Genomic DNA, 24,281 nt, shown 5'->3' on the forward strand with positions numbered 1-24,281 from the left:
GAAAGGTGTGGGTCCAGTTTCAGTCTTTTACATGTAGACATCCAGTTCTCCCAAGACCATTTATTGAATAGGGAGTCTTTCCCCCAAGGTATGTTCTTGTTTGGTTTATCGAAGATTAGGTGGTTGTAAGATGTTAGTTTCATTTCTTGGTTTTCAATTCGATTCCAAGTGTCTATGTCTCTGTTTTTGTGCCAGTACCATGCTGTCTTGAGCACTATGGCTTTGTAGTACAGACTAAAATCTGGTATGCTGATGCCCCCAGCTTTATTTTTGTTACTAAGAACTGCCTTAGCTATACGGGGTTTTTTCTGGTTCCATACAAAACACAGAATCATTTTTTCCAAATCTTGAAAGTACGATGTAGGTACTTTGATAGGAATGGCAATGAATAGGTAGATTGCTTTGGGAAGTATAGACATTTTAACAATGTTGATTCTTCCCATCCATGAGCATGGTATGTTCTTCTATTTGTTAATATCTTCTGCTATTTCCTTTCTGAGGAGTTCATAGTTTTCTTTATAGAGGTCCTTCACCTCCTTCGTTAGGTATATTCCTAGGTATTTCATTTTCTTTGAAACTATGGTGAAGGGAGTTGTGTCCTTAATTAGCTTCTCATCTTGACTGTTATTGGTGTACACAAAGGCTACTGACTTGTGGACATTGATTTTATATCCTGAAACATGACTGTATTTTTTGATGACTTCTAGGAGTCTTGTGGTTGAGTCTTTGGGGTTCTCTAAGTATAAGATCATGTCGTCAGCAAAGAGGGAGAGTTTGACCTCCTCTGCTCCCATTTGGATTCCCTTTATTTCCTTGTCTTGCCTAATTGTATTGGCTAGAACTTCCAGCACTATGTTGAATAGTAAAGGTGACAGAGGACAACTTAGTCTGGTTCCAGTTCTAAGAGGAAAAGCTTTCAGTTTTACTCCATTCAGTAAAATATTGGCTGTGGGTTTGTCATAGATATCTTCAATCAGTTTTAGAAATGTGCCACCTATGCCTATACTCTTCAGTGTTCTAATTAGAAAAGGATGCTGGATTTTATCAAATGCTTTTTCTGCATCTATTGAGAGGATCATGTGATCTTTATTTTTGCCTCTGTTAATATGGTGGATAACGTTTATGGACTTGCGTATGTTAAACCAGCCTTGCATCCCTGGGATGAAGCCTACCTGATCATGATGAATGACTTTTTTGATGATAAGCTGTAATGTATTGGCTAGGATTTTGTTGAGAATTTTTCCATCTATATTCATGAGTGAGATTGGTCTGAAAATCTCCTTTTTGTTTGGGTCTTTTCCTGGTTTTGGTATCAGGGTGATGTTTGCTTCATAGAATGTGTTGGGGAAGATTCCTTCTTCCTCAGTTTTTTGGAATAATTTCTGCAGTACAGGAATAAGCTCTTCCTTGAAGGTTTGATAGAATTCTGGAGTGAAGCCATCTGGACCAGGGCATTTTTTGGTTGGAAGCTTTTTTATTGTTTCTTTGATCTCAGTGCTTGAAATTGGTCTGTTCAGGATCTCTATTTCTTCCTGGCTAAGTCTAGGGAGAGAGTGTGATTCCAAATATTGATCCATTTCCTTCACATTGTCCAATTTCTGGGCATAGAGTTTCTGTTAGTATTCAGAGATGATCTCTTGTATCTCTGTGGGATCAGTTGTTATTTCCCCTTTATCGTTTCTGATTGAGGTTACTAGAGATTTTACTTTTCTATTTCTAGTTAGTCTGGCCAATGGTTTATCTATTTTATTTATTTTTTCAAGAAACCATCTCCTTGTTTCATTAATATTCTGAATGATTCTTTTGTTTTCAATTTCATTGATCTCTGATTTGATTTTGGATATTTCTTTTCTTCTACTGAGTTTAGGCTTAGATTGTTCTTCTTTTTCCAATTCCATAAGATCTCTTGTGAGATTGTTGATGTGCTCTCTTTCTGTTTTTCGAATGTAGGCATCTAAAGCGATGAATTTTCCTCTCAAAACTGCTTTTGCAGTATCCCACAGGTTTTGGTAGCTTGTGTCTTCATTGTTGTTATGCTCAAGGAAGTTAATGATTTCCTGTTTTATTTCTTCCTTCACCCATCTGTTATTCAACAGAAGATTGTTTAATTTCCATGCCTTTGGGTGGGGTCGAGCATTTTTGTTAGAGTTGAGTTCCACCTTTAGTGCCTTCTGGTCTGAAAAGATACAAGGTAAAATTTCAATTCTTTTGATTCTGTTGATATTTGTTTTGTGTCCCAGGATATGATCAATTTTGGAGAATGTTCCATGGGGTGATGAGAAGAATGTATATTCTTTATCTTTGGGGTGGAGTATTCTATATGCGTCTATCAAGCATAGTTGTTCTAGGGTCTCATTTAAATCTCTTATATCTTTGTTTAATTTCTGTTTAGAGGATCTGTCCAGCTCTGTAAGAGGTGTGTTAAAGTCCCCTGTTATGATGGTATTATCAGATATCATATTGCTCAGACTGAGTAAGGTCTGCTTCAAGAATCTGGGAGCATTTAAATTGGGTGCATAGATATTTAGAATTGAAATGTCTTCTTGTTGTAGTTTTCCCTTGACCAATATAAAGTGAATTTAGTTGCTTTAAATCCACATGTATCTGAAAATAAGATTGCAACTCCTCTTTTCTTCTGAATTCCATTTGCCTGAAAAATTGTCTTCCAACCCTTGACTCGGAGCTTGAATTTGTCTTTTGAAGCCAGGTGTGTTTCTTGCAGACAGCAAATGGATGGCTTGTGTTTTTTAATCCAGTCAGCCAATCTATGTCTCTTCAGTGGGGAATTCAACCCATTAACATTTACGGAGATAATTGATAAGTGTGGTAGTATTCTATTCGTCTTATTTGGTGAGAGTCCATTGCTTAGTTTTATCTTTTGCATCAGTGTGGAGGTTAGGTTCTGTCCTTTGATTTCTGAGTTCTTACTTTGCTGCTGATCCATTGTGGTGGTCAGTGTGCAGAACAGGTTGAAGTATTTCCTGTAGAGCTGGTCTTGTTGTGGCGAATTTCCTCAATGTTTGTATATCCGTAAATGATTTGATTTCTCTGTCAATTTTGAAGCTTAGCTTAGCAGGGTACAGAATTCTGGGCTGAAAATTGTTCTGTTTAAGTAGATTAAAGGTAGATGACCATTGTCTTCTTGCTTGGAAAGTTTCATTAGAGAAGTCTGCGGTCACTCCGATGTATTTGCCCCTGTAGGTCAACTGGCGCTTACTCCTGGCAGCTTGCAGAATCTTTTCTTTTGTCTTGACTTTGGACAGGTTCATCACAATGTGTCTTGGAGAAGCTCGGTTAGAGTTGAGGTGACCTGGCGTCCGATATCCCTCTGAAAGCAGTGTGTCAGAATCTTTGGTGATATTTGGGAAATTTTCTTTTATAATATTCTCTAGTATGGCTTCCATTCCTCTGGGGCATTCTTCTTCCCCTTCTGGGATTCCTATAACTCGTATGTTGGAACGCTTCCTAAAGTCCCATAATTCTGACAGTGAACGTTCTGCTTTCTCTCTCTTCTTTTCTGCCTCTTTTACTATCTGAGTTATCTCAAAAACTTTGTCTTCTACCTCTGAAATTCTTTCTTCTGCATGGTCTAACCTGTTGCTGATACTTTCCATTGCATCTTTAAGTTCCCTGATTGACTGTTTCATTTCCTTCAGCTCTGCTATATCCTTTTTATATTCTTCATATCGTTCATCTCTGATTTGATTCTGTTTTTGGATTTCCTTTTGGTTATTTTCCACTTTATTAGCAGTTTCCTTCATTGTTTCCATCATTTCTTTCATTGTTTTCAACATGTGTATTCTAAATTCCCTTTCTGTCATTCCTAACATTTCTGTATAGGTGGAATCCTCTGCAGTAGCTACCTCATGGTCCCTTGGCGGGGTTGTTCTGGAGTGGTTCTTCATGTTGCCTGGAGTTTTCTGCTGATTCTTCCTCATGGGTGATTTCTTCTGTTTCCTTGCCCTAATTTTCCTTTCACTTCTTCTTGCTCTTTAAGTTCTCGTGCCTGTGGACTAAGGGTTACAGGACCAGAAGGGTGAGAAGTTTTAAGAGCAAAAAAGAGATGAAAGAAATGAGGACCGAGTGATAAGGAAAAAAAAGAAAAATAGAGAAAGGAGAGGGGGTGGGTAAAAGGAATATTGAGAAAAAGAAGAGAGGCACAGAAAGAGGAAGACAGAGCAATATTGGTGTACAGTACGGTACTTTGATACAACCTTAAAAAAAAAAACACCTTCTGGGGGTGCCCAATTGGGTGGTTCCCTTTAGGTCAGCAGCTCTTTGCTAACCTGATCAGACACAGTACCCCACCTCCACCAAGTAGAGAGGAAAGACAAAAATGCTATAAATCAAACCAAAACAAGCAAACAGAAAACTTTACAGGATAAAATTCCTGGAAAAACCAAATAATAGCGGTAGTAACACTAACAAAAATGAAGTTCTAATTATTGACATAGGCAGCAATGGGAAATTATAATTAAACTAGAAAAATTGAGAAAGAAAAAGGAGCTGTATGGAAAAGGTTGAACTTAAAAAACAAAACAACCATCCACAACATCAAAATAAACAAAAAAACCAACCAAACCAAAAAATAAAAAAAAAACACAACCAAAAACAAAGCAGTATGTATATGTTATTGAATATCGTCTGGGCAACATGTGGTCTTCTGGGGTAAGAGATGTTAATCACAGTTCTGATACGACTGGAGGCTGCTAGTTTCTCAAACCGCAGCAGGTACACACCCTAAATCTCTCTTCAGCCCACTTAAAAGGCACTTTGAACTTGTTTACTTACTGAGCAGAAGCTTTCTCAGGGAAGTGCTTGTCGCTGGAATCAGTGCTGAAGTGTCTATCCACTTATCCTGTGTGTCAAAACTGGTCTCCCTCTGCCCCCGAGCGTTAGGGCTGCAAGGCGGCTCAGACCCCGCCCTTAGGCTACTTGGTCGCTGGGTTACCAGCTTCCACCCAATTCCAGCTCTGCGACCCTGAGGGCGGAACTTGCGGGGCAGATCGCTCACAAGTCTGCCTGTGACCCAGAGCCAAACACTATTAGCTCCGTCCGGCTCAGCGGCTCAGACTGGGGCCCTAAACAAAGGCCAAAGTTCTCCGCACTCCTGCTCAGGCTCTCCCCAAGGTAGTTCAGCTGAGTGCCAAGTCCAAAGACACCAAAACGGTTCACAGGTAAGGCCTTTCTGGTTTGCAGTCTCGCTGCTACTGAACTTACAGTTGCGGGCGGGTTTAGACGGATTGAACACACGCGACCACTTGCCGGTTTTCCACTGTTTTAGTCCTCCTCTAGGGGTCCAGAAGTCTCTTGCTGACTCCCTTTATCCTCTCAGGGGTGATGATAGGCAGATCCCACCAGCCAGAGATGCCTGGAGTCCTATCTCCCCAGACTCACGGTGGCCAGATTCAAGGAAGCTGTTACTCGGCTGCCATCTTGCTCTGCTGCCATTTTTTATTATTTTATTTTATTTTATTTTTTTATTGTTGGGGATTCGTTGAGGGTACAATAAGCCAGGTTACACTGATTTCAATTGTTAGGTAAAGTCCCTCTTGTAATCATGTCTTGCCCCCATAAAGTGTGACACACACCAAGGTCCCACCCCCCTCCCTCAGAGAGTGGGATGTCAGGCTTCCAGCCCATAACTTTCATACATACAGTCAGCAACCAAAGAGAGAGTTAAATTGGTATGATACTGAGAAAGGCAAGAAGAGTTTTGTTCAGAAGTGTGCCCAGTGCCATACTGTGGAAAAGGGTGGCAAGCATGAATCTGGGCCAAATCTCCATGGTCTCTGTGGGCAGAAGATGGGTCAGGCTGCTGGCTTGTTACACAGACAGCAGTAAGAGCAAAGGCATCCCTTGTGAGAGGATACACTGACGGAGTATTTGGACAATCCTAAGAAGTATATTCCTGGAACAAAAATGATCTTGACTGGCACAAAGAAGAAGGGAGAAAGGACAGACTGGATAGCTCATCTCAGAAAAGCTACTAATGAGTGGGCGGTGCCTGTGGCTCAAGGAGTAGGGCGCCGGTCCCATATGCTGGAGGTGGTGGGTTCAAACCTAGCCCCTGCCAAAAAAAAACCACACACACACACATAAAAAAGCTACTAATGAGTAATAGTTGGGCACTGTCTTATTTGTTATGAAAGAGAAATATCTCACAGCTTTTTTTATGTGTACCATAATTTGATTGATCTCATATACCAAAGTTCAGATCATGAGTGAGTAACAGAATATTTTTGTTGGACAGTCCTGATTTAACTAAGACTGGCTTATGGTTAAATGAATATGATTTTTTTTATTTTGATAGTGATTCCAGTTCAGTACATGCTATCACTGTTTTCCCTTTCTAAAGGTATGATTAGATTTAATTAGTGCTGTTCAATATTTTCCAAAGGTAGTAAATTGCCATCCCCAAACCTATTAAAGATTGGTTTTATAATAAGATTTATATAACTGGTTACGTGACTATATTTAAATACTGGGAAAATCTCCTCACTGTCTCAGAACCAAATCAGACTCACTGGTGTTTGATAGGCATTCATTAGCCTCTTAAAGGTTAGGGCTGGAGATCAGGCGGCAGTGTTTACTTTATATTTTTGGTCTCCGCTATGTCAGTCTAATTTTCTGGGGTCTCCTAAAATGTTGCCTTTTACTTATTGAAAGGTATTTTAGTGTGGTTTTTGTATAATGTCAAATAAAGAATATTTAACACTTCTCTTATTTTATAGACAATCTATACGGTCAAATGCTTTAAAAAGTCAATGTGTCAAGAAATAGCAAATTAAACTTTTGAATTACTTACTACCTAAGGCTAAGTTATAATTTGGGATTGTCTTTAAACAACTGCTCTGAAACACATAAAACTATATGTGTACCTGGCAATGGTGCTTTTACCAACTCATTATAGGGATTAAAATAGAAGAGATAAAAAAACAAATTTAAAAATTATGTCTGATCATAATGTAAGATAACTAAAAACAAAATAACAGATGAAACAAAATGAAGGTTGAAGTTTGCATTGGGACGGGAGCATGTGGTCCTCCAGTGCCATTTCTTTTTCCGAGCTTTGTACGTCTTGGGTTGACCAAAGTGCTTGACCGTGTCAGGCCGGAGGCAGGGCAGAGACCAGGGGTAAGGGAGGGAGGAAAGTCTTTTCTGGATGGTGCTATTGTGAATCAGCTGACTTTGGATTCTCTGAGCCTGCTCTTGCTGGCCCCCTCCTGGGTATTCCCCAGGTCACCACTGGAGCACAGTGGCCTCCTATGGTGATGGACTGTCCTCACGATGGCCGTTGTCTTCTGCCGCTATTAATTTGGTAGACTGGCTCTTTCCCATCATCCCTCAGGTGCTCCTTTTGAGCAGGATTTAAGGTGGCTCTAGTCTGACTCTTTTCAGTGGGGGCCCCACCTGGTTTCCTTGAAACACTCTGCGTGTCACCCTTATCATCTCCAGAAGTGTATTAGCTCCCAGCTCAGTCCAAATTCTCTCTATGTTCTTGCTGTGCTTAGATTTCCTGAACAGGTGTCATATTTCCATTCTTTCTTAAACTCCAGGAGACATAAATCAGACTTTTAGGTGGTTGGAGCGAAGACCCTGCTTTTTGACTAGGGTGACCAACTTTCTTGGTTTTCGTACTGAATGTTCCACATCCCAGGAAACCCATCAGTCCCGGTAGACATCTGTTCCTGACCTGAGGTAGAGCAGGAACGGTTGGCGGTGGGCACTCCTGCCCTTCACAGGCCTCACAAACTCCTTCCTCAGCCTACACTCCCTGGACCCTTTCAGATTCTGATGGGGGCAGGGTAGGATGTTTAATCAGTTATAGGGCAACTACTTTGAAATTTCTGCAGGACTTGTTTTTGGTCTTGGAACTCTCTTTGTTTCTGATATCTTTCATATCTTGTATTTTGGTACTTTGGTTGAAATTTCTTGTCTAACATTTTTATTACTCATGAGACCTGGGTGGTATTAGTCAGAAGTGGGACACAATTTTGAATGAGGCAGAGAGAAAGAGACCTTCTAGTTGTTTTTATTGGGGGTTCACTGACTAAGTTCCAGTCAGAAGTCTCCAGCTCAGCACCATCAGGAGGTGGAGCCCCAAGGGAGGATTCCTCCAGAAGGTCTAATCCCAGGGTTTTAGGGTTCAGCTCTCAGTCCACTGCTCTCCCTGAAGTCCTTCATTTATACCAATCCTTCCCACCCCAATCATCTTGACTGAGCTGCCAGTTCATGTGGAGATCTAGCATTTCCTGGGCAGATGAGAACATATTGTGGTGTGTCAGAGCATATTCTGTCCTTAGTGATCTGCTCAACGAGCTGCATGCTTAGACAATTGAAAGTGAATTTTCCAGTACTAATAAATACTGAACTGGTATTTTTACGTGTTTTTCTAAGGGCTTTCCATGTATTAACTTGTTTAATCTTCACCAGAATTCCATTTACTAAGTTCTAGTGTTATTATTCTCATTTTTAAGATCAGAAAACGGAGGCACAGAAGGACCAAGTAACTCGTCCCAGGTCACATAGCTGTGAAGTGCAGCCTGAGATGGGGGTCCTGAGTCTGACTTGAGAGTGCTCGTTATTTGTCAGGATGTGGTCCCACCTTTGCTCCATCCTGACTCAGTGGTGTCTTGAAGGACCACTCAGCTCTGCTGACTGTCACAGCAGGGACAGCTGGGGCAGTAGGGGTTCTGTGTGTGCAGTCCCAGTTAGGTTTTTAACATTGCCTCTGCTGCCTATTGGCTGTTTGACTTGGAACAGGACACAGCTGCCTCAGGGTTGTGGGTCTTAGCAGTGCCCCACGGTGCCCACAGACGCTGGGAATATAGCAGATGCCAGCGAGCACTTTCTTCTCCCTCACCCTTTCTTCCTGCGCCTGGAGCAACAATTTTGAGATGAACCTGTGATCTGGAATTGACCTATTTTTTTCAGATCCCTTTAAGCCTCATGTTAGAGGTGGTTCAAGAGGTGGACCCCTCAGGGGCCCATGGACAAATCAACAACGGTAATATTTTAACAAGGAAACTTCATTCCCAGAGGCACCCCCGGGGACTGTAACTGACATTTGTGAAACTAAAATTCCTTTGCATTGGTAGGACAACTTGGCTCTCCAGGAGGGGTTAATCTTTCTGGGAAGACTAAAAAACCTAAGGTGTTTGTGACCGAGGGAAAAGACGTGGCTCTTACAGGAGTATGCGTGTTCTTCATCAGGACTGACTCTTCCAAAGCCATCACCCCTGAGAACATCCACCGGGTAAGGGCAGGAGTAATCATTTACCCCGAATTACCAAAATCACATAAATTGCACAGAAACATCCTTCCTGTGGAGACAACCATTGTGTTACTACAATATCTAAAACCACTCCCAATGAAGTATGTTTTTAAGCATTCAAAGGAAGCAATTAAGAGAACATTTGCTTTAAATCTTTTCAATAAGAGGACTTAATGTTCAATTTATTAACAAAAAAATGATAGAACACTATGTGTGTGTCTAGCAGTGAGGTCTTCCTTTTTCCAAAGAATTCCCCATCCGTAATTTACTTAGTGGCAAATTTCATACATTTAAAATAAGATTTCTAAAAGTGGATGTGTCACTTTATTTTCGTGCAAAGCCATGTGCGTCTGTACACATTTTCCGTGCTTCCCCGTGCGTGCGTTGGCTTCTTGAAGCAAATAAGTAAACATCTGGTGTTCTATTTATTTCTTGCTTTTATTTTGGTGGTTGCAATTTAGAATAGTATAAAGCTTATTTCTTAACCAGGTTGTTGAACTAATAATTGGTCTGGTGTTGGCTTCACTATCAACATTCAGAAATGACTGAGTAGCCGGTTGCAGTTGAGGATTCTCTCACAATACAAATCTTCTACCCGCTCTGCAGGAGGTGAACTTCAACATGCTGGATACCGCAGACGGAGGCCTGTTAAACAGTGTGAGGCGTCTGCTGTCAGACATCTTCTTACCGGCTCTCCGGGCCACAAGCCATGGCTGGGGGGAGCTCAAGGGCCTGCCCGAGGCATCCAGCATTCGGCAGGAGTTCCTGAGCTCCTTGGAAGGCTTTGTGAGTGTCCTGACAGGTGCTCAGGAGAGTTTGAAGGAGAAGGTAAGAACGAGCAAGTTGCTCCTTTGAAAACGATCAGATGGTCAGAAATGCGATGTGTAAGGGTGGGATACTTCCCGCGGATGGTCTTAATTTCTCTGTATCTTGGAAAAAATTTGTAGGCAATTTTATTGACCCTTCAAGACATGGTAGTGACTAGATTTAAACTGCTACAGTCTGTAATGATTCATGTATTCAGGGATTCCATAAAAAATATTGGCAGTGATACCCAGTTGTAGTCAGTGAGATGTGTGACTGCAGAGGTAAGAGCAGGAAGCGCCTGTGGCCCTGCTGTGCATCCTGGAACAGCTGTTCTCAACCCGTGGGTCGTGACCCCTTTGAGGGTCGAATGACCCTTTCACAGGAGTCACCTAAGACCATCCTGCGTATCAGATATTTACATTACGATTCATGACAGTAGCAAAACTACAGTTATGAAGTAGCAACGAAAATAATTTTATGGTTGGGGGTCACCACAACAGGAGGAACTGTATTAAAGGGCCGTGGCATTAGGAGGCATTAGGAAGGTTGAGAACCACTGTCCTAGAATGAAAGGCATTTGGGACAAGGGTGGTGTGTGTGTGTGTGAAGAGGAGGGAGGAGGAAAGAGGACAGAGTGGCTTGGATTCTGGCTCAGTCAATGACTAAAGGGCCTGTAAGAGTAAGTTTGGTGAATGTGAGATGTAGCTTCTTGACCATTTGTGTTATCTACAATAAGTCTGTATTTGTGATTGTGTGGTATGGAGGGTGGTGGATGCATGTGTGTGGGTGTGTGTAAGAGAGAGAGATGGGGACAGAGAAAGAGAGAGCAGATAAAGGAACAAGGGGGAGACTGCAGAGCCCACACCAGGTATGTGTGGGAGGCAGTGGAATGGATCCTATGGCAATAAGGACAAGTGACACTCGCTTCTCCTGGGAATACGGATCCACTGAGATACTGGGATATTGGGAGGGTCATTACATTTACCAAGTTATGTGGAATGAGGGAGTTGAGCATATTTTATCCAGTTGGACACAGGATGACTTCAGCTAACATCCCAGTTATATTTGTGATTAATTATGGTGCAGGCAAGACCAAAGTGCAGGGTGGACCAAATGAAATGGTTGGCGTTTTCTCTTAAAAAAAAAAAAAAAAAAGCAGTGTGTTTTCAAATGGTTTCACTTCATTGTATAATAGAGAGACTGAAAGTAGGTTGGACCCCCATATGGAAGGAGACCTTTTCTCTGAGTAGGAGGGGTCGGTGGGCTTTCAGGATCAGAATGAATACCGGTCCTCGCAGGCTGGGGCGGTGTGAGCGAAGCCGCCAGGAACACAGTGGGGGCCGTGCTGCCCGGCGGCTTTCCAGAACTCTGTCAGAATATAGGAAAGTGTAAAACACACAGGCCTATGTGTGTGTGTGTTTTAAAAAGCAGCATCTTATATTGAATTTTAATTTTAACTAGGTGAACCTTCAAAAGTGTGACATATTTGAGCTGAACACTCTAAAGGAACCCGTGGACTACTTGACTCTAGCCAATAACCCCGAGACATTGGAAAAAATAGAGGGTTGCATGAAAGTGTGGATCAAGCAGACGGAACAGGTGATTTTCAGAAACTAAGTGTCAGTTTCAGGTGCCACATCACTGGACGAGCCACAGAAGAAGGCGGCATTTCATTTGCTTGAGTATTTTACTCTGAGACCTTGGAAAGGTGAGAGGTTCAGCGTGGCTTTCACTGATAGTCACTGGGTAAGAAGAGACAGTGAGAATTCTAAGAGATGAAAGTAAGCACCTTCATATATTCCCTGGGCTTCACCAGTTTTTTTCTTGAAGTCTAATTTACTTTGGAGAGAATTGTTGTACAAATATGAGGAGTCTTCTAATGCGGTGTGTCCTCCAAAAGGGAGCTGGAGACTTCACCTTTAAAAAGACATTTTTGGAAAAGTCCCAAGTGAAGGAAAGGAGGTGGTCATCACATGGAAAAGTAAATACAAATAAAGTTAATTAGCCTGAGGCATGGGGTTTTCCAAGGTCATAGCACTGCAGGATTATACAGTAAGCCAAATAGCCAAGAAAACTTCCTGAGGTCAAGGCCTCTAAAAGCTCGTTAAAACACCTGAAATATGTAGTTTTCAATAGTGAAGTAGGATGATTATAGTTAGCCACAATATATTGCGTATTTCATAGTAGCTGTAAATGAGAACTTGAAATGTCCCCAGCACACAGAAATGATAAATACTCACATATTCTGAGTTGATCATTACATATACATGAAACAAATACTCACATGTATTCCATTAATGTGTAGTATATTATGTATCAGTAAAATAAAAAAATTCCCCCAAACCCCCTGAAATATAAACTATTCTCAAATGGGGAAAAATTAAAAAATGTTTTTTCAGTGAGAACAAGTCAAATACATTTTTATTGACGTTTCAAAAATGGATACATGTCAAGTTAGCAAAGGGCTGTCATTCACTCATGTAAACTGATATGACTGTAGCATAATGCAGACAGCATAACCTTTATTTGCTTATGTCCTCGTGTGTGACTGTCCTATCTCCAGCTGCCCGCTGTGGTTCCTGTGTTCCCAACGCTTTTTCAGGTTCTTGCTGAAAACAATCAGCTGAGGAAGGAGGCGGATGATGTTGGGCCACGAGCAGAGTTGGAGCACTGGAAAAAGAGACTCTCCAAGTTCAACTACCTTTTGGATCAGTTGAAAAGCCCCGACGTGAAGGCTGCTCTGGCCGTGCTCGCTGCAGCCAAGTCAAAACTGCTGAAGGTCCTCAGCCATTTCTTTTTGCCTTATGAAATGCAAATGAGAATTCTTTTTTGTGTATATTCATGTCACAGACTAATTAGGAACAAGACAATGTTATTATACCTTTATGAAAAACTGTTAAGATTGGCTAATATGCCCTCAGATAATTTTGGATGCTGTGGAAATAGCCTTTGGATGAAAAACACTTTTTGGCTAGTGTACGTGTACATACAAGTATTATTAGAGGATGTTGCATGTAATTGAGGAATAGCATGGTAATATGATTTTGGGTATATTTATATATTGTGAATTCAGACCAGCTAGAAGTAGTCATAATGAAAAATTACCTTATTTACATGTATTTTTTAGTTCTGGTATATTTATTTTACTTTGCAAAAATACTACTTCAAAATTTATCAGCTTAAAACAATGGATTTTTAAAAATTTGTTTGTTGGTTCAGATTCATTGAGGGTACAAAGAAAAAGTCCCTCTTCTAGTTGTGGCCTGCCCCCAAGAGGTGTGGCATACACAGTGACCCCCCCATCCTTTCTCCCAGCTCTCTGATCCCTCATTCCTCCAACCCCCCACCTTGAATTGATTTGAGTTTTTGTCTTATGCGGGTATGTATTAGATCATTTACTGGCTTCATATTAGAATTGAGTACATTGGATTCTTGCTTCTGCATTCTTGTGATGCTTTACTAAGAAGAATGTGTTCCAACTCTATCAAGGTTAATACAAAGATATAAAGTCTCCATCTTTTTTAATGGCTGAGTAATATTCTATGGTATATATACCACAGGCTGTTAATCCATTCCTGGGTTGGCGGGCATTTAGGTTGTTTCCACATTTTGGTGATTGTAAATTGTGCTGAACAATATGCATTTTTATCTCATAGTCTGTGGGTCAGGAATCTGGGGTGCAGCTTAGCTGGGTGCTTCTGAATGAAAGCTTCTCATGACATTGCAGTGGTGATGTGGGCTCATCTGAAGGCTCAATTGGGGGAAGAGCTGCTGCTACGCCAGCTCATGTGGTTGTTGCAGGATGCACTTCCTTGCTGGCTGTTGGCTCGAGGCCTCCTTTAGTTCCTTGCCACATGGGCCTCTCCATTGGGAAGCTTATGACATGGTAGCTGGCTTCCCTTAGAGGAAGCAGTGAGAGAGAGCAAGAGAACACTCAGTGAAGAAGCCATAGTCTTTACATAAACTAATTCTGGAGGTGATGACTCACCAATTTGTCATACTCTGTTTGTCAGAAGCAAGTTACTAGATTCATGAAGGAAGGGATGACACAAGAGCATGAACACAAGGAGTCAGTGACCTTTGGAGACCATCCTGAAGCCGCCTAACTCTCTTGACATTGATGCCATAACATCTCTTTTTTAAGAACATTTATGTTTAAGTATGATAAATGATCATTAGATTTAAGTGGTTTCATAGTTTCTTTTTCACATTTTTTAATCACAAATACATTTATGCCATTTTCTTTTTTTTTTAATTTTTTTATTAAATCATAACTGTATACAATGATATGATTATGGGGCATCATACACTCACTTCATAAACCATTTGACACATTTTTATCACAGTGGTTAACATAGCCTTTCCGGCGTTATCTCAGTTACTGTGCCAAAACATTTACATTCTACATTTACCAAGTTTCGCAAATACCCCTGTAATATGCACCACAGGTGTGATCCCACTGATTCCCCTCCCTCTACCCACCCTCCCCTTTCCCACTTCCCCCTATTGTTAAGTTGTAGCTGGGTTATAGCTTTCATGTGAGAGTCCCAAATTAGTTTCATAGTAGGGCTGTGTACATTGGGTATTTTTTCTTCCATTCTTGGGATACTTTACTAAGAAGAATATGTTCCAGCTCCATCCATGTAAACATGAAAGAGGTAAAGTCTCCATCTTTCTTTAAGGCTGCATAGTATTCCATGGTATACATATACCACAATTTATTAATCCATTCGTGGATCGATGGGCACTTGGGCTTTTTCCATGACTTAGCTATTATGAATTGGGCTGCAATAAACATTCTGGTACAAATATCTTTGTTATGTTGTGATTTTTGGTCTTCTGGGTATATGCCCAGCAGAGGAATTACAGGATTGAATGGCAGATCTATTTTTAGATCTCTGAGTGTTCTCCATATATCTTTCCAAAAGGAATGTATTAATTTGCATTCCCACCAGCAGTGCAGAAGTGTTCCCTTTTCTCCGCATCCACGCCAACATCTCTGGTCTTGAGATTTTGTGATATAGGCTAGTCTCATTGGAGTTAGATGATATCTCAAAGTAGTTTTGATTTGCATTTCTCTGATGATTAAAGATGATGAGCATTTTTTCATATGTCTGAAGGCCGTGCACCTGTCTTCTTCAGAGAAGTTTCTCTTCAAATCCCTTGCCCAGCCTGCGATGGGATCCCTTGTTTTTTTCTTGCTGATGCGTTTGAGTTCTCTGTGGATTCTGGTTATTAAACCTTTGTCAGAGTTATACCCTGCAAATATCTTCTCCCATTCTGAGGGCTGTCTGCTTGCTCTGCTTACTGTGTTCTTAGCTGTGCAGAAGCTTTTTAGTTTGATTAAGTCCCAGTAGTGTATTTTTGAAGCTGCTTCAATTGCCCGGGGGGTTCTCCTCATGAAATACTCACCCAGACCAATTTCTTCAAGGGTTTTCCCTGCATTCTCCTCTAGTATTTTTATAGTTTCACGTCTTAAGTTTAAATCTTTAATCCAATGAGAGTCTATCTTAGTTAATGGTGAAAGGTGTGGGTCCAATTTCAGTCTTCTGCAGGTTGCCAGCCAGTTCACCCAGCACCATTTGTTAAATAGGGAATCTTTTCCCCACTGAATGTTTTTAATTGGCTTGTCAAAAATCAAATAGCGGTAAGTAGCTGGATTCATCTCTTGGTTCTCTATTCTATTCCAGATATCTACTTCTCTGTTTTTGTGCCAATACCATGCTGTTTTGATCACTATCGATTTGTAGTAAAGTCTGAGGTCTGGTAGTGTGATTCCTCCTGTTTTGTTTTTATTTCTGAGTAATGTCTTGGCTATTCGAGGTTTTTTCTGATTCCATATAAAACGAAGTAATGTTTTTTCAAGATCTTTAAAATATGACAGTGGAGCTTTAATAGGGAGTGCGTTGAAATTATATATTGCTTTGGGTAGTATGGACATTTTGATAATGTTGATTCTTCCTAGCCATGAGCATGGTATGTTTTTCCATTTGTTAACATTTTCAGCTATTTCTTTTCTTAGAGTTTCATAGTTCTCTTTATAGAGATCTTTCACGTCTTTTGTTAGGTAAATTCCCAAATATTTCATCTTCTTTGGCACTACTGTGAATGGGATAGAGTCCTTAACTGCTTTTTCAATTTGACTGTTGTTGGTGTATATAAAGGCTACCGATTTATGAATGTTGATTTTGTAACCTGAGACGCTGCTGTATTCCTTGATCACTTCTAGGAGTTTTGTAGTAGAGTCCCTAGTGTTTTCCAGATACACAATCATATCATCTGCGAAGAGCGAGAGTTTGATCTCTTCTGACCCTATATGGATACCCTTGATCGCCTTTTCTTCCCTAATTGCGGTGGCTAAAACTTCCATTACAATGTTGAAAAGCAATGGAGACAATGGGCAGCCTTGTCTGGTTCCTGATCTCAGTGGAAATGATTCCAATTTAACTCCATTCAATATGATATTGGCTGTGGGTTTGCTGTAGATAGCCTCTATCAGTTTAAGAAAAGTCCCTTCTAGACCAATTTTCTTGAGTGTTCTGATCATGAAGGGATGCTGGATATTATCAAAAGCTTTTTCTGCATCAATTGAGAGAATCATATGGTCTTTGTTTTTTAATTTGTTTATGTGCTGAATTACATTTATAGATTTACGTATATTGAACCAGCCTTGAGACCCTGGGATATAACCAACTTGGTCATGATGTATAATTTGTTTGATGTGTTGTTGGATTCTGTTTGTTAGGATCTTGTTGAATATTTTTGCATCTATATTCATTAGTGATATTGGTCTATAATTTTCTTTTCTTGTTGGGTCTTTTCCTGGTTTGGGGATCAGGGTGATGTTTGCTTCATAGAACGTGTTGGGTAGTCTTCCTTCTTTTTCTACATTTTGGAACAGGTTGAGTAATATAGGCACTAATTCCTCTTTAAAGGTTTGGTAGAATTCTGACGTGAAACCATCTGGTCCCAGGCTTTTCTTTTTAGGGAGGTTTTGTATAGTTGATGCTATTTCTGAACTTGATATGGGTCTGTTCAACATTTCCACTTGATTCTGGTTAAGTCTTGGAAGGTGGCGTGCTTCCAAGTATCAGTCTATTTCCTTCAGATTTTCATATTTCTGAGAATAAAGTTTCTTGTAATATTCATTAAGGATTTTTTTGATTTCTGATGAGTCTGTGGTTATTTCGTCTTTGTTGTTTCTGATTGATGATATTAGAGATTTTACTCTTTTTTTCCTGATTAGGTTGGCCAGAGGTTTATCTATTTTATTGACCTTTTCAAAAAACCAGCTTTTTGATTTATTGATCTGTTGTATTATTCTTTTGTTTTCAATTTCATTTAATTCTGCTCTAATTTTGGTTATTTCTTTTCTTCTACTGGGTTTGGGGTTGGAATGTTCTTCCTTTTCCAGTTGCGTGAGATGTCCCATTAAGTTGTTAACTTTCTCTCTTTCCGTTCTCTTGAGGAAGGCTTGCAGTGCTATAAATTTCCCTCTTAGAACTGCCTTTGCAGTGTCCCAGAGGTTCTGATAGCTTGTGTCTTCATTGTCATTTTGTTCCAAAAAATTGGTGATTTCTTTCTTAATCTCATCTCTGACCCAGCTGTCATTCAGCATAAGGTTATTTAACTTCAATGTTTTTGTATGGGTATGCAGATTCCTGTTGTTACTCAATTCAAGTTTTATTCCATGATGGTCTGAGAAGATGCATGGAATAATTTCTATTCCTTTAAATTTACTGAGGTTAGACTTGTGACCTAAAATGTGATCAATTTTGGAGTAAGTTCCGTGGGCTGATGAGAAGTATGTGTATTCAGTTTTGTTGGGATGAAATGTTCTGTAGATGTCTGCTAAATCTAAATATTGGATGGTTAGGTTTAAATCTAAGATTTCTTTGCTCAGCTTCTTTCTGGAGGATCGATCCAACACTGCCAAGGGAGTGTTGAAATCTCCAACGATTATGGAGCTGGAGGAAATCAAGTTACTCATGTCTGTTAGAGTTTCTCTTATAAATTGAGGTGCATTCTGGTTGGGTGCATAGATATTAATAATTGAGATCTCGTCATATTGAGTATTACCCTTAACAAATATGAAGTGACCATTCTTGTCCTTCCTTACTTTTGATGGTTTAAAGCCTACTGTATCTGCAAATAAAATTGCAACACCTGCTTTTTTCTGATTACCATTTGCCTGAAATATGGATGACCATCCTTTCACCCTGAGTCTGTATTTGTCTTTTAAGTTGAGATGTGACTCTTGTATGCAACAAATATCTGGCTTGAGTTTTTGTATCCAGTCAGCTAACCTATGCCTCTTTAGAGGACAGTTTAAGCCATTCACATTGATGGAGAGTATTGATAAGTCTGGTGGAATTTTGGGTATCGAGTTTTTCAAAGGTCCAGTGGACATTTTTAATCCTTTCGCCAGTGTGGAAGTTGGAGTTTGATCCGAAGTTTCTGAGTGAGTTTACTTTTGTGGTATAGGATTGGGTTGGTCATTGTGGAGGATAGGTCTGAGAACATCCTGAAGAGCTGGTTTACTTATGGCAAATTTTTTCAACATATGAATGTCATTGAAGTATTTAATTTCTCCATCATAGATGAAACTCAGTTTAGCTGGATACAAGATCCTGGGTTGAAAGTTTTTTTGCTTTAGGAGATTAAAAGTTGATGACCAGCCTCTTCTTGCTTGAAAAGTTTCAGCAGAGAGATCTGCAGTTATTCTAATATTCTTACCTTTGTACGTTATAGTTTTCTTTCGCCGGGCTGCTTTGAGAATCTTCTCTTTCATGTTAACTTTAGTGAAGCTAATTATGATATGTCTGGGAGATGGCTTATTGGGGTTGAATCGTGCTGGGGTTCTGAAGCTGTCTGCTATCTGAATTTCAGATTCTCTAGGCATGTCTGGAAAATTTTCTTTCATAATTTCATGTAGAAGGGCCTCTGTGTCCTTGGCAGCCACTTCATCATTCTCCGAAATTCCTATAACCCTTATGTTGTTTTTTTTTCGAATTATCTGAGAGCTCTCTGAGTGAGTGATCCGTTTTTGCTCTCCATTTCTCTTCCTCTTTGAGAGATTGGGAGCGTTCGAAGACTTTATCTTCAATGTCAGAAATCCTTTCTTCTGCTTGCTCCATTCTGTTACTGAGGGATTCTACTGTATTTTTCATATCTTTGAGGGCTGTAAGTTCTTGTTTCAGTGTGTCTAAGTCTTTGGTGGTTTTGTCTTTAAATTCGTTAAATTCTTGAGACAATTTTTGAATTTCTCCTCGAATTCCTAATTCCATTTTATTAATCTTGTCTGCAAACCAAATTCTGAATTCGACTTCTGACATCTCAGCCAGTTGTTTATGAATGGGATCTTCAATCACATCTGCCGTATCTTTTCTTGGGGGGGTTGATCTATTCTGCTTATTCATGTTACCAGAGTTTTTCCGCTGATTCCGCCCCATGGTTTACTCCCTTTGGTTTTTCCCCTGGGGTTTTATCGAGGGCCCGTACAGTGTTGTGGCCTGAGAAACTGGGGCCCTGTCTGGTGTGGTGGAGCAAAGTGGTTCTGTCTTGTTTTCAGCTGGTTTCTGTTTGATCCTATTGCAACTTCTACTCTGGCTTGAAGTCTCAGCTGTGTGGAAAAATCAGCAATTAAGTCACCCCGCCTGCCCACCTCTGGCCCCAGTTGGAAAAGGAGAATCAAACCTTCCTACAATCGCACACCCAGGGCACCGCCTGAAGAGTCCTCAGTCTATTAGCCCAGTTCAAAAGGTCCGAATCAACTGTCTCAATCGGCACTTGTCTCGGGTGGAAGGGTTCAAGAGGTCTCTGGGAACTGGATCACAGGGGCCTGGTGACTCCTCTGACACAGCTCACCCCAGTGCAGCGTGGAGTCAGGAGGAGCCACCCAGCAAACAGAGCAGTCTGGGAAGGTTGACGTCTCCTTCCCCACTTTGCCCCTCCGTCGGACCCAGTCACTGGTATCTCTGCAGATGGCTAACCCAGTTGCCTGTAGTGAACAGACACTCCAGGGGTTTGCACCTGCCTGAATCACAAGGAAGTCTGCCAGGCCCCCGCAGACTGCCGCTATCTAGCAGGAGGAGATGGGGCCTGACATCTTTGAGTGTTTGATGCAGGTGATGGGAAGGAGGTGTTCACTCAGGCTTAGCCCCGTCCCTGATGCATGCTGCTAACAGAACAGAACAGAACAGAACAGACAACTTTGTGAGGTTCTGTCTCTGTTCCTGTCGTCGCCTACAGGAGACGGGCTGTTTTGAGTTCAAACGTCTTTGCTGCTGGAGAATTGCGTCTGAACACCTCTCTGGGTCGGCCCCGCCCTGGAGGCTTCCGGGTTTGTGAGCCGTGTCACCGGTGGCCTCCTCTGGTTGCCCAGGGAGACAGGGGGTGTGGCCTCAGAATATCCAGAAGTGAGCGTTCTGCCATTAAAGAAAAAACGGCTGTTGATCTACCTCCAGGGAACTGCTGCTCTGGTGTGGGCACTCAGGCGACCCTTTTCTCCTCTGTCCCGCGCCCCAGAGTCAGCACTGAGCGGCCGCAGTTTGTGCTGGGTCCACACCCTTAAGAGATCCCCCAAGAATCAGAACTCTTGGGGGATGGGCCCCCAGACCCCGATTGGGAGTGGGGCGGGGGGAAGCTAGAGTTTCATTCAGTTTCACGCAATACTACGGTCCAGGGAGGGCTCCTGCACTGCACCGCAGGGAAGTGCCGCCAAGGCTTGATTTCCCCTCAGCAGAGTGCCCTCTCCTCGCTCACGTGTCCCAGAGTCAGCGCTGACCTGACGCAGCTCAGGCACTGTGCACTCCCCTTGAGAAATCACCCAAGGAGCCGAACTCCTGGGGGATAGGCCCTCAGATCCCGAGTGAGAGTAGGGGTTCTCAGCTCTCAGTGGGGAGGCCAGAGTCTGATTCAGTCTTGGGCCCCGTATGCCTGGGGAGGGTTGCTGCACTGCACCGCAGGGAAGTGCCGCGAGGCGTGACTCCCCCTCAGCCCGGTGCCCTCTCCTCACTCGGCGCGCCTCAGAGTCAATGCTGACCAGTCGCAACTCGGGGACTGTCCACTCCCCTTGAGAAATCACCCAAGGATCCGAAGTCCTGGGGAACAGGCCTCCAGACCTCAGTGGGCGGGAGGGGAGCGCCGGGGATTCAGGGTTGCCGGCAAAGGATTCCCAAAGTTTTATTCAGCCCTATGTCCAGCAGGAGAACGCCACGGCACCCCAGTAGGGGAGGTAGGTCCAGTTTTTAGAAGGTCTCTCCCGTGGAGTGTAGTGGGAGGGCCTTGAATTTCTGCCCGCTTGTTCAATTGTGGGGCTCTAGAGCCGGTCTCATGGGGGAGGGGGACTCCCGTCCGCTTGGTGGTGGATTTTGTACCTTTTGTTTGCGTCCTTGTGATCACAACTTGCCTCAGCGGTGTTGATGTGCGTTCTTCAGCCTTCTCTCTTGGTGAGGCTCAAGTCCACCAGGATACTTACTAAATTCCTGTCCCTTAACTCTCCTTCTGGACGGGAGCCTTTGTTGAAAGCTGGCTTCAGTCCGCCATCTTGTCTCCCCTCCCATTTATGCTATTTTCAATGTGTTGATTCTTTGTACAAATTGGAGTGCTTACATCGTACTAATCAACATAGCTTTTACCTCATTTACCCAATTATAGCATTAGGACATTGGTGTTCTACACATGATAGATCCAACTTGTACTTGCAATGTGCTTCACAGGTGTGGTCCCCTTCTATCTCCTACTATCCCTCCCACCCCAAATGTCTCTTTTTTAAACTTCAGAATATTAGAGGGTACATATATTTTGTTTACATACTTTGCTTTCTTACAGATTGAGTCAATGTGTGCCCTTCATAGGCTATTTGCATGGATGTGATCAGTCATTTGCATATTTCAGTCCATGCAAGTAATTCGGTGTGCTCTGGATTTACCTTATATCATTGCTCAAAGAGACAGGAGTCGCGGGCCTTGGAATACAGTGCAGAAATATTATCAGTTGGACTTCCATGCAGTCAACTGAATGTATCAGTCTGTGCTAAATCAGTTCCTTTAGCTTCTTTTGCCTTTAGATTATCTTTCCATTTTAAAGTTCTTAGCTCATAGCACAATCCCAGCATATGGTTGGCAGATAATAAATAGCTACTACATTTAATGGATAAACAAAGTACGGGGTTATAGGAAAGGAAGTTCAGCTGACAATAGAGGAAATCCAGAAAATGAGCTTCAATGGTGGTGCTGCCCTCTTAACTCTCTTTGCTCGTCATGGGTTAGATCTTAGAAAAGAACCCTGGAAAAGATGCTTTTGAAAACTTAGTCAAAAGTTTTAAATTGCTCTTCAGTGTAGTTATATCTGGCACCCCTCTGGATTCGGTGTTCTGCAGGACGCATAGAACAAAGTGGAACTTGTGCCCACTGGATCTGTGGTGAGTCCTGGAAACTGTTTGTTACGTAGAAAGTTCTATTAGTAGCTGCATTAAAATCACCTTTCTGTATTGTGCTTAGATGTGGCGGGAGACGGATATTAGAATCACTGATGCAGCTAATGAAGCAAAGGACAATGTTAAATATTTGTACACACTTGAAAAGTGTTGTGACCCTCTGTACAGCAGTGATCCTGTGAGTTAAGCATTTCTACTCTTAGTCTACTAATGATCCTTTTTTGCACTAGCTTAATTGAGTATTACATTTTGGTTCATAGACATTACAGTTTGTTGGGAAGGTCTTAAAGCTTTTTCTCATGAAGATTATACATATTATACTAATTATACAAACTATACATGCAATAGATTTCTATATTTCTATATCTACCTTTCATCTATTGGCTATCTATTGAATATATATACAATGTAATAGTTAAAAAATATTTATTGTATATTAAAATTTCCCCTAAATATCACAATTGACATTCTGGACTATACCCTAAAGAACTGTAGGAGAAAGCTCTTCTTTTTTTTTTTGAAAGTGTCTCACTCTGTCATGCTACTTAGAGTGCTGTGCCGTCATAGCTCACAGCAACCACAAACTCTTGGTCTCAAGCAATCCTATTGTAGTTTCAACTTCCCAAGTAGCTGGGACTATATGTGTCTGCCAGAACACCCAGCTAGTTTTTCTATTTTTAGTAGAGGTGGGGTCTTGTTTTTGCTCAGGCTGGTCTCCAACTCTTGGGCTCAAGCGATCTACCCACCTCCACCTCCTGAAGTGCTGGGATTATAGGTATGAGCCATTGCACCCAGCTCTAGCATTTAAAAAAAAAAAACTTTTAGCTTTAGGAAATGCCTGCTTTTATTTATTACAAAATTAACTGTTATTAATAATTCATCATTAATAACAGTTAACTTGTTACTGCTTATTAACAGCAGGTTACATTTCTTGCATTGAAGTAAAATTTGATTAACTATATACAACTAAAATAATAAAATTATCATTAAGTATATTTATCCAAAGCATTTAATAAACTCTCAAAATGTATTCCAATGAAGATGGAATGTTTAGACTATTAGAATTTTGCTGAATTTGATACATTTTTTCTGAAAATTTTTGTGGTGTCTTCCAGGTATCCATGATTGATGCTATTCCTACACTTATAAATGCAATTAAAATGATTTATAATATCTCTCATTACTATAACACCTCTGAGAAGATCACATCTCTGTTTGTAAAGGTAAGTGCATAGTGTAGAGTCCATGGTCAATTACAGTTCTTTGCCAGTGGTCATGTTTTTAATAATTATAAATTTACCCAATTGGCACAGTCCAATGTATATACATAGTATATCTTATCATTTCTCTTAGGGTACAGGGGAGATGAATTAAATTTATGTGAGAGGCTGATTCCAGCAAATCATAATACTTTATTCCCCAAAGTAATTATTATAATAAATATTTTCTTATTTATGTAATAAAATTAAAAAATGATTCTATTTTGGTATTTCTTTCCCTATGTTACTGAGTGTATCATTTTTTTCTATTGGGTAAATTTTAATTAAGAAAAACTATAATTGCTTATCTCCTGTTTCATATTTTATATGCTATTGTTCCAGATTTATTTGATGCCACAGTTGTTTACTTGGTGTTATTAGAACAGTAATCATGGTAATAAAAGCCACTCGCAACATTCCAGTAATCTATAAAGCAATTATAATGATTCTGCCAAAAAACATAATGATGCTTAAACTTTATGTTCTAACTCGTAAGTGT

The 24,281-nt window shown here is 41.0% G+C and overlaps 1 protein-coding gene across 1 annotated transcript in view; it reads left to right on the forward strand.

Moving 5' to 3' along the window:
* DNAH5 (dynein axonemal heavy chain 5) overlaps positions 1–24,281 on the forward strand; it is a 237,582-nt gene that overhangs the window by 8,549 nt on the left and 204,752 nt on the right. The window contains exons 5-10 of the mRNA XM_053599003.1: positions 9,102–9,259; positions 9,884–10,105; positions 11,546–11,683; positions 12,687–12,863; positions 22,588–22,701; positions 23,639–23,746. Coding sequence (XP_053454978.1) covers positions 9,102–9,259; positions 9,884–10,105; positions 11,546–11,683; positions 12,687–12,863; positions 22,588–22,701; positions 23,639–23,746 — 917 coding nt within the window. The remainder of the gene's footprint in view (positions 1–9,101; positions 9,260–9,883; positions 10,106–11,545; positions 11,684–12,686; positions 12,864–22,587; positions 22,702–23,638; positions 23,747–24,281) is intronic.

Source organism: Nycticebus coucang, chromosome 1 (genome assembly GCF_027406575.1).
Source record: "Nycticebus coucang isolate mNycCou1 chromosome 1, mNycCou1.pri, whole genome shotgun sequence".
NCBI classification, from domain to species: domain Eukaryota; kingdom Metazoa; phylum Chordata; class Mammalia; order Primates; family Lorisidae; genus Nycticebus; species Nycticebus coucang.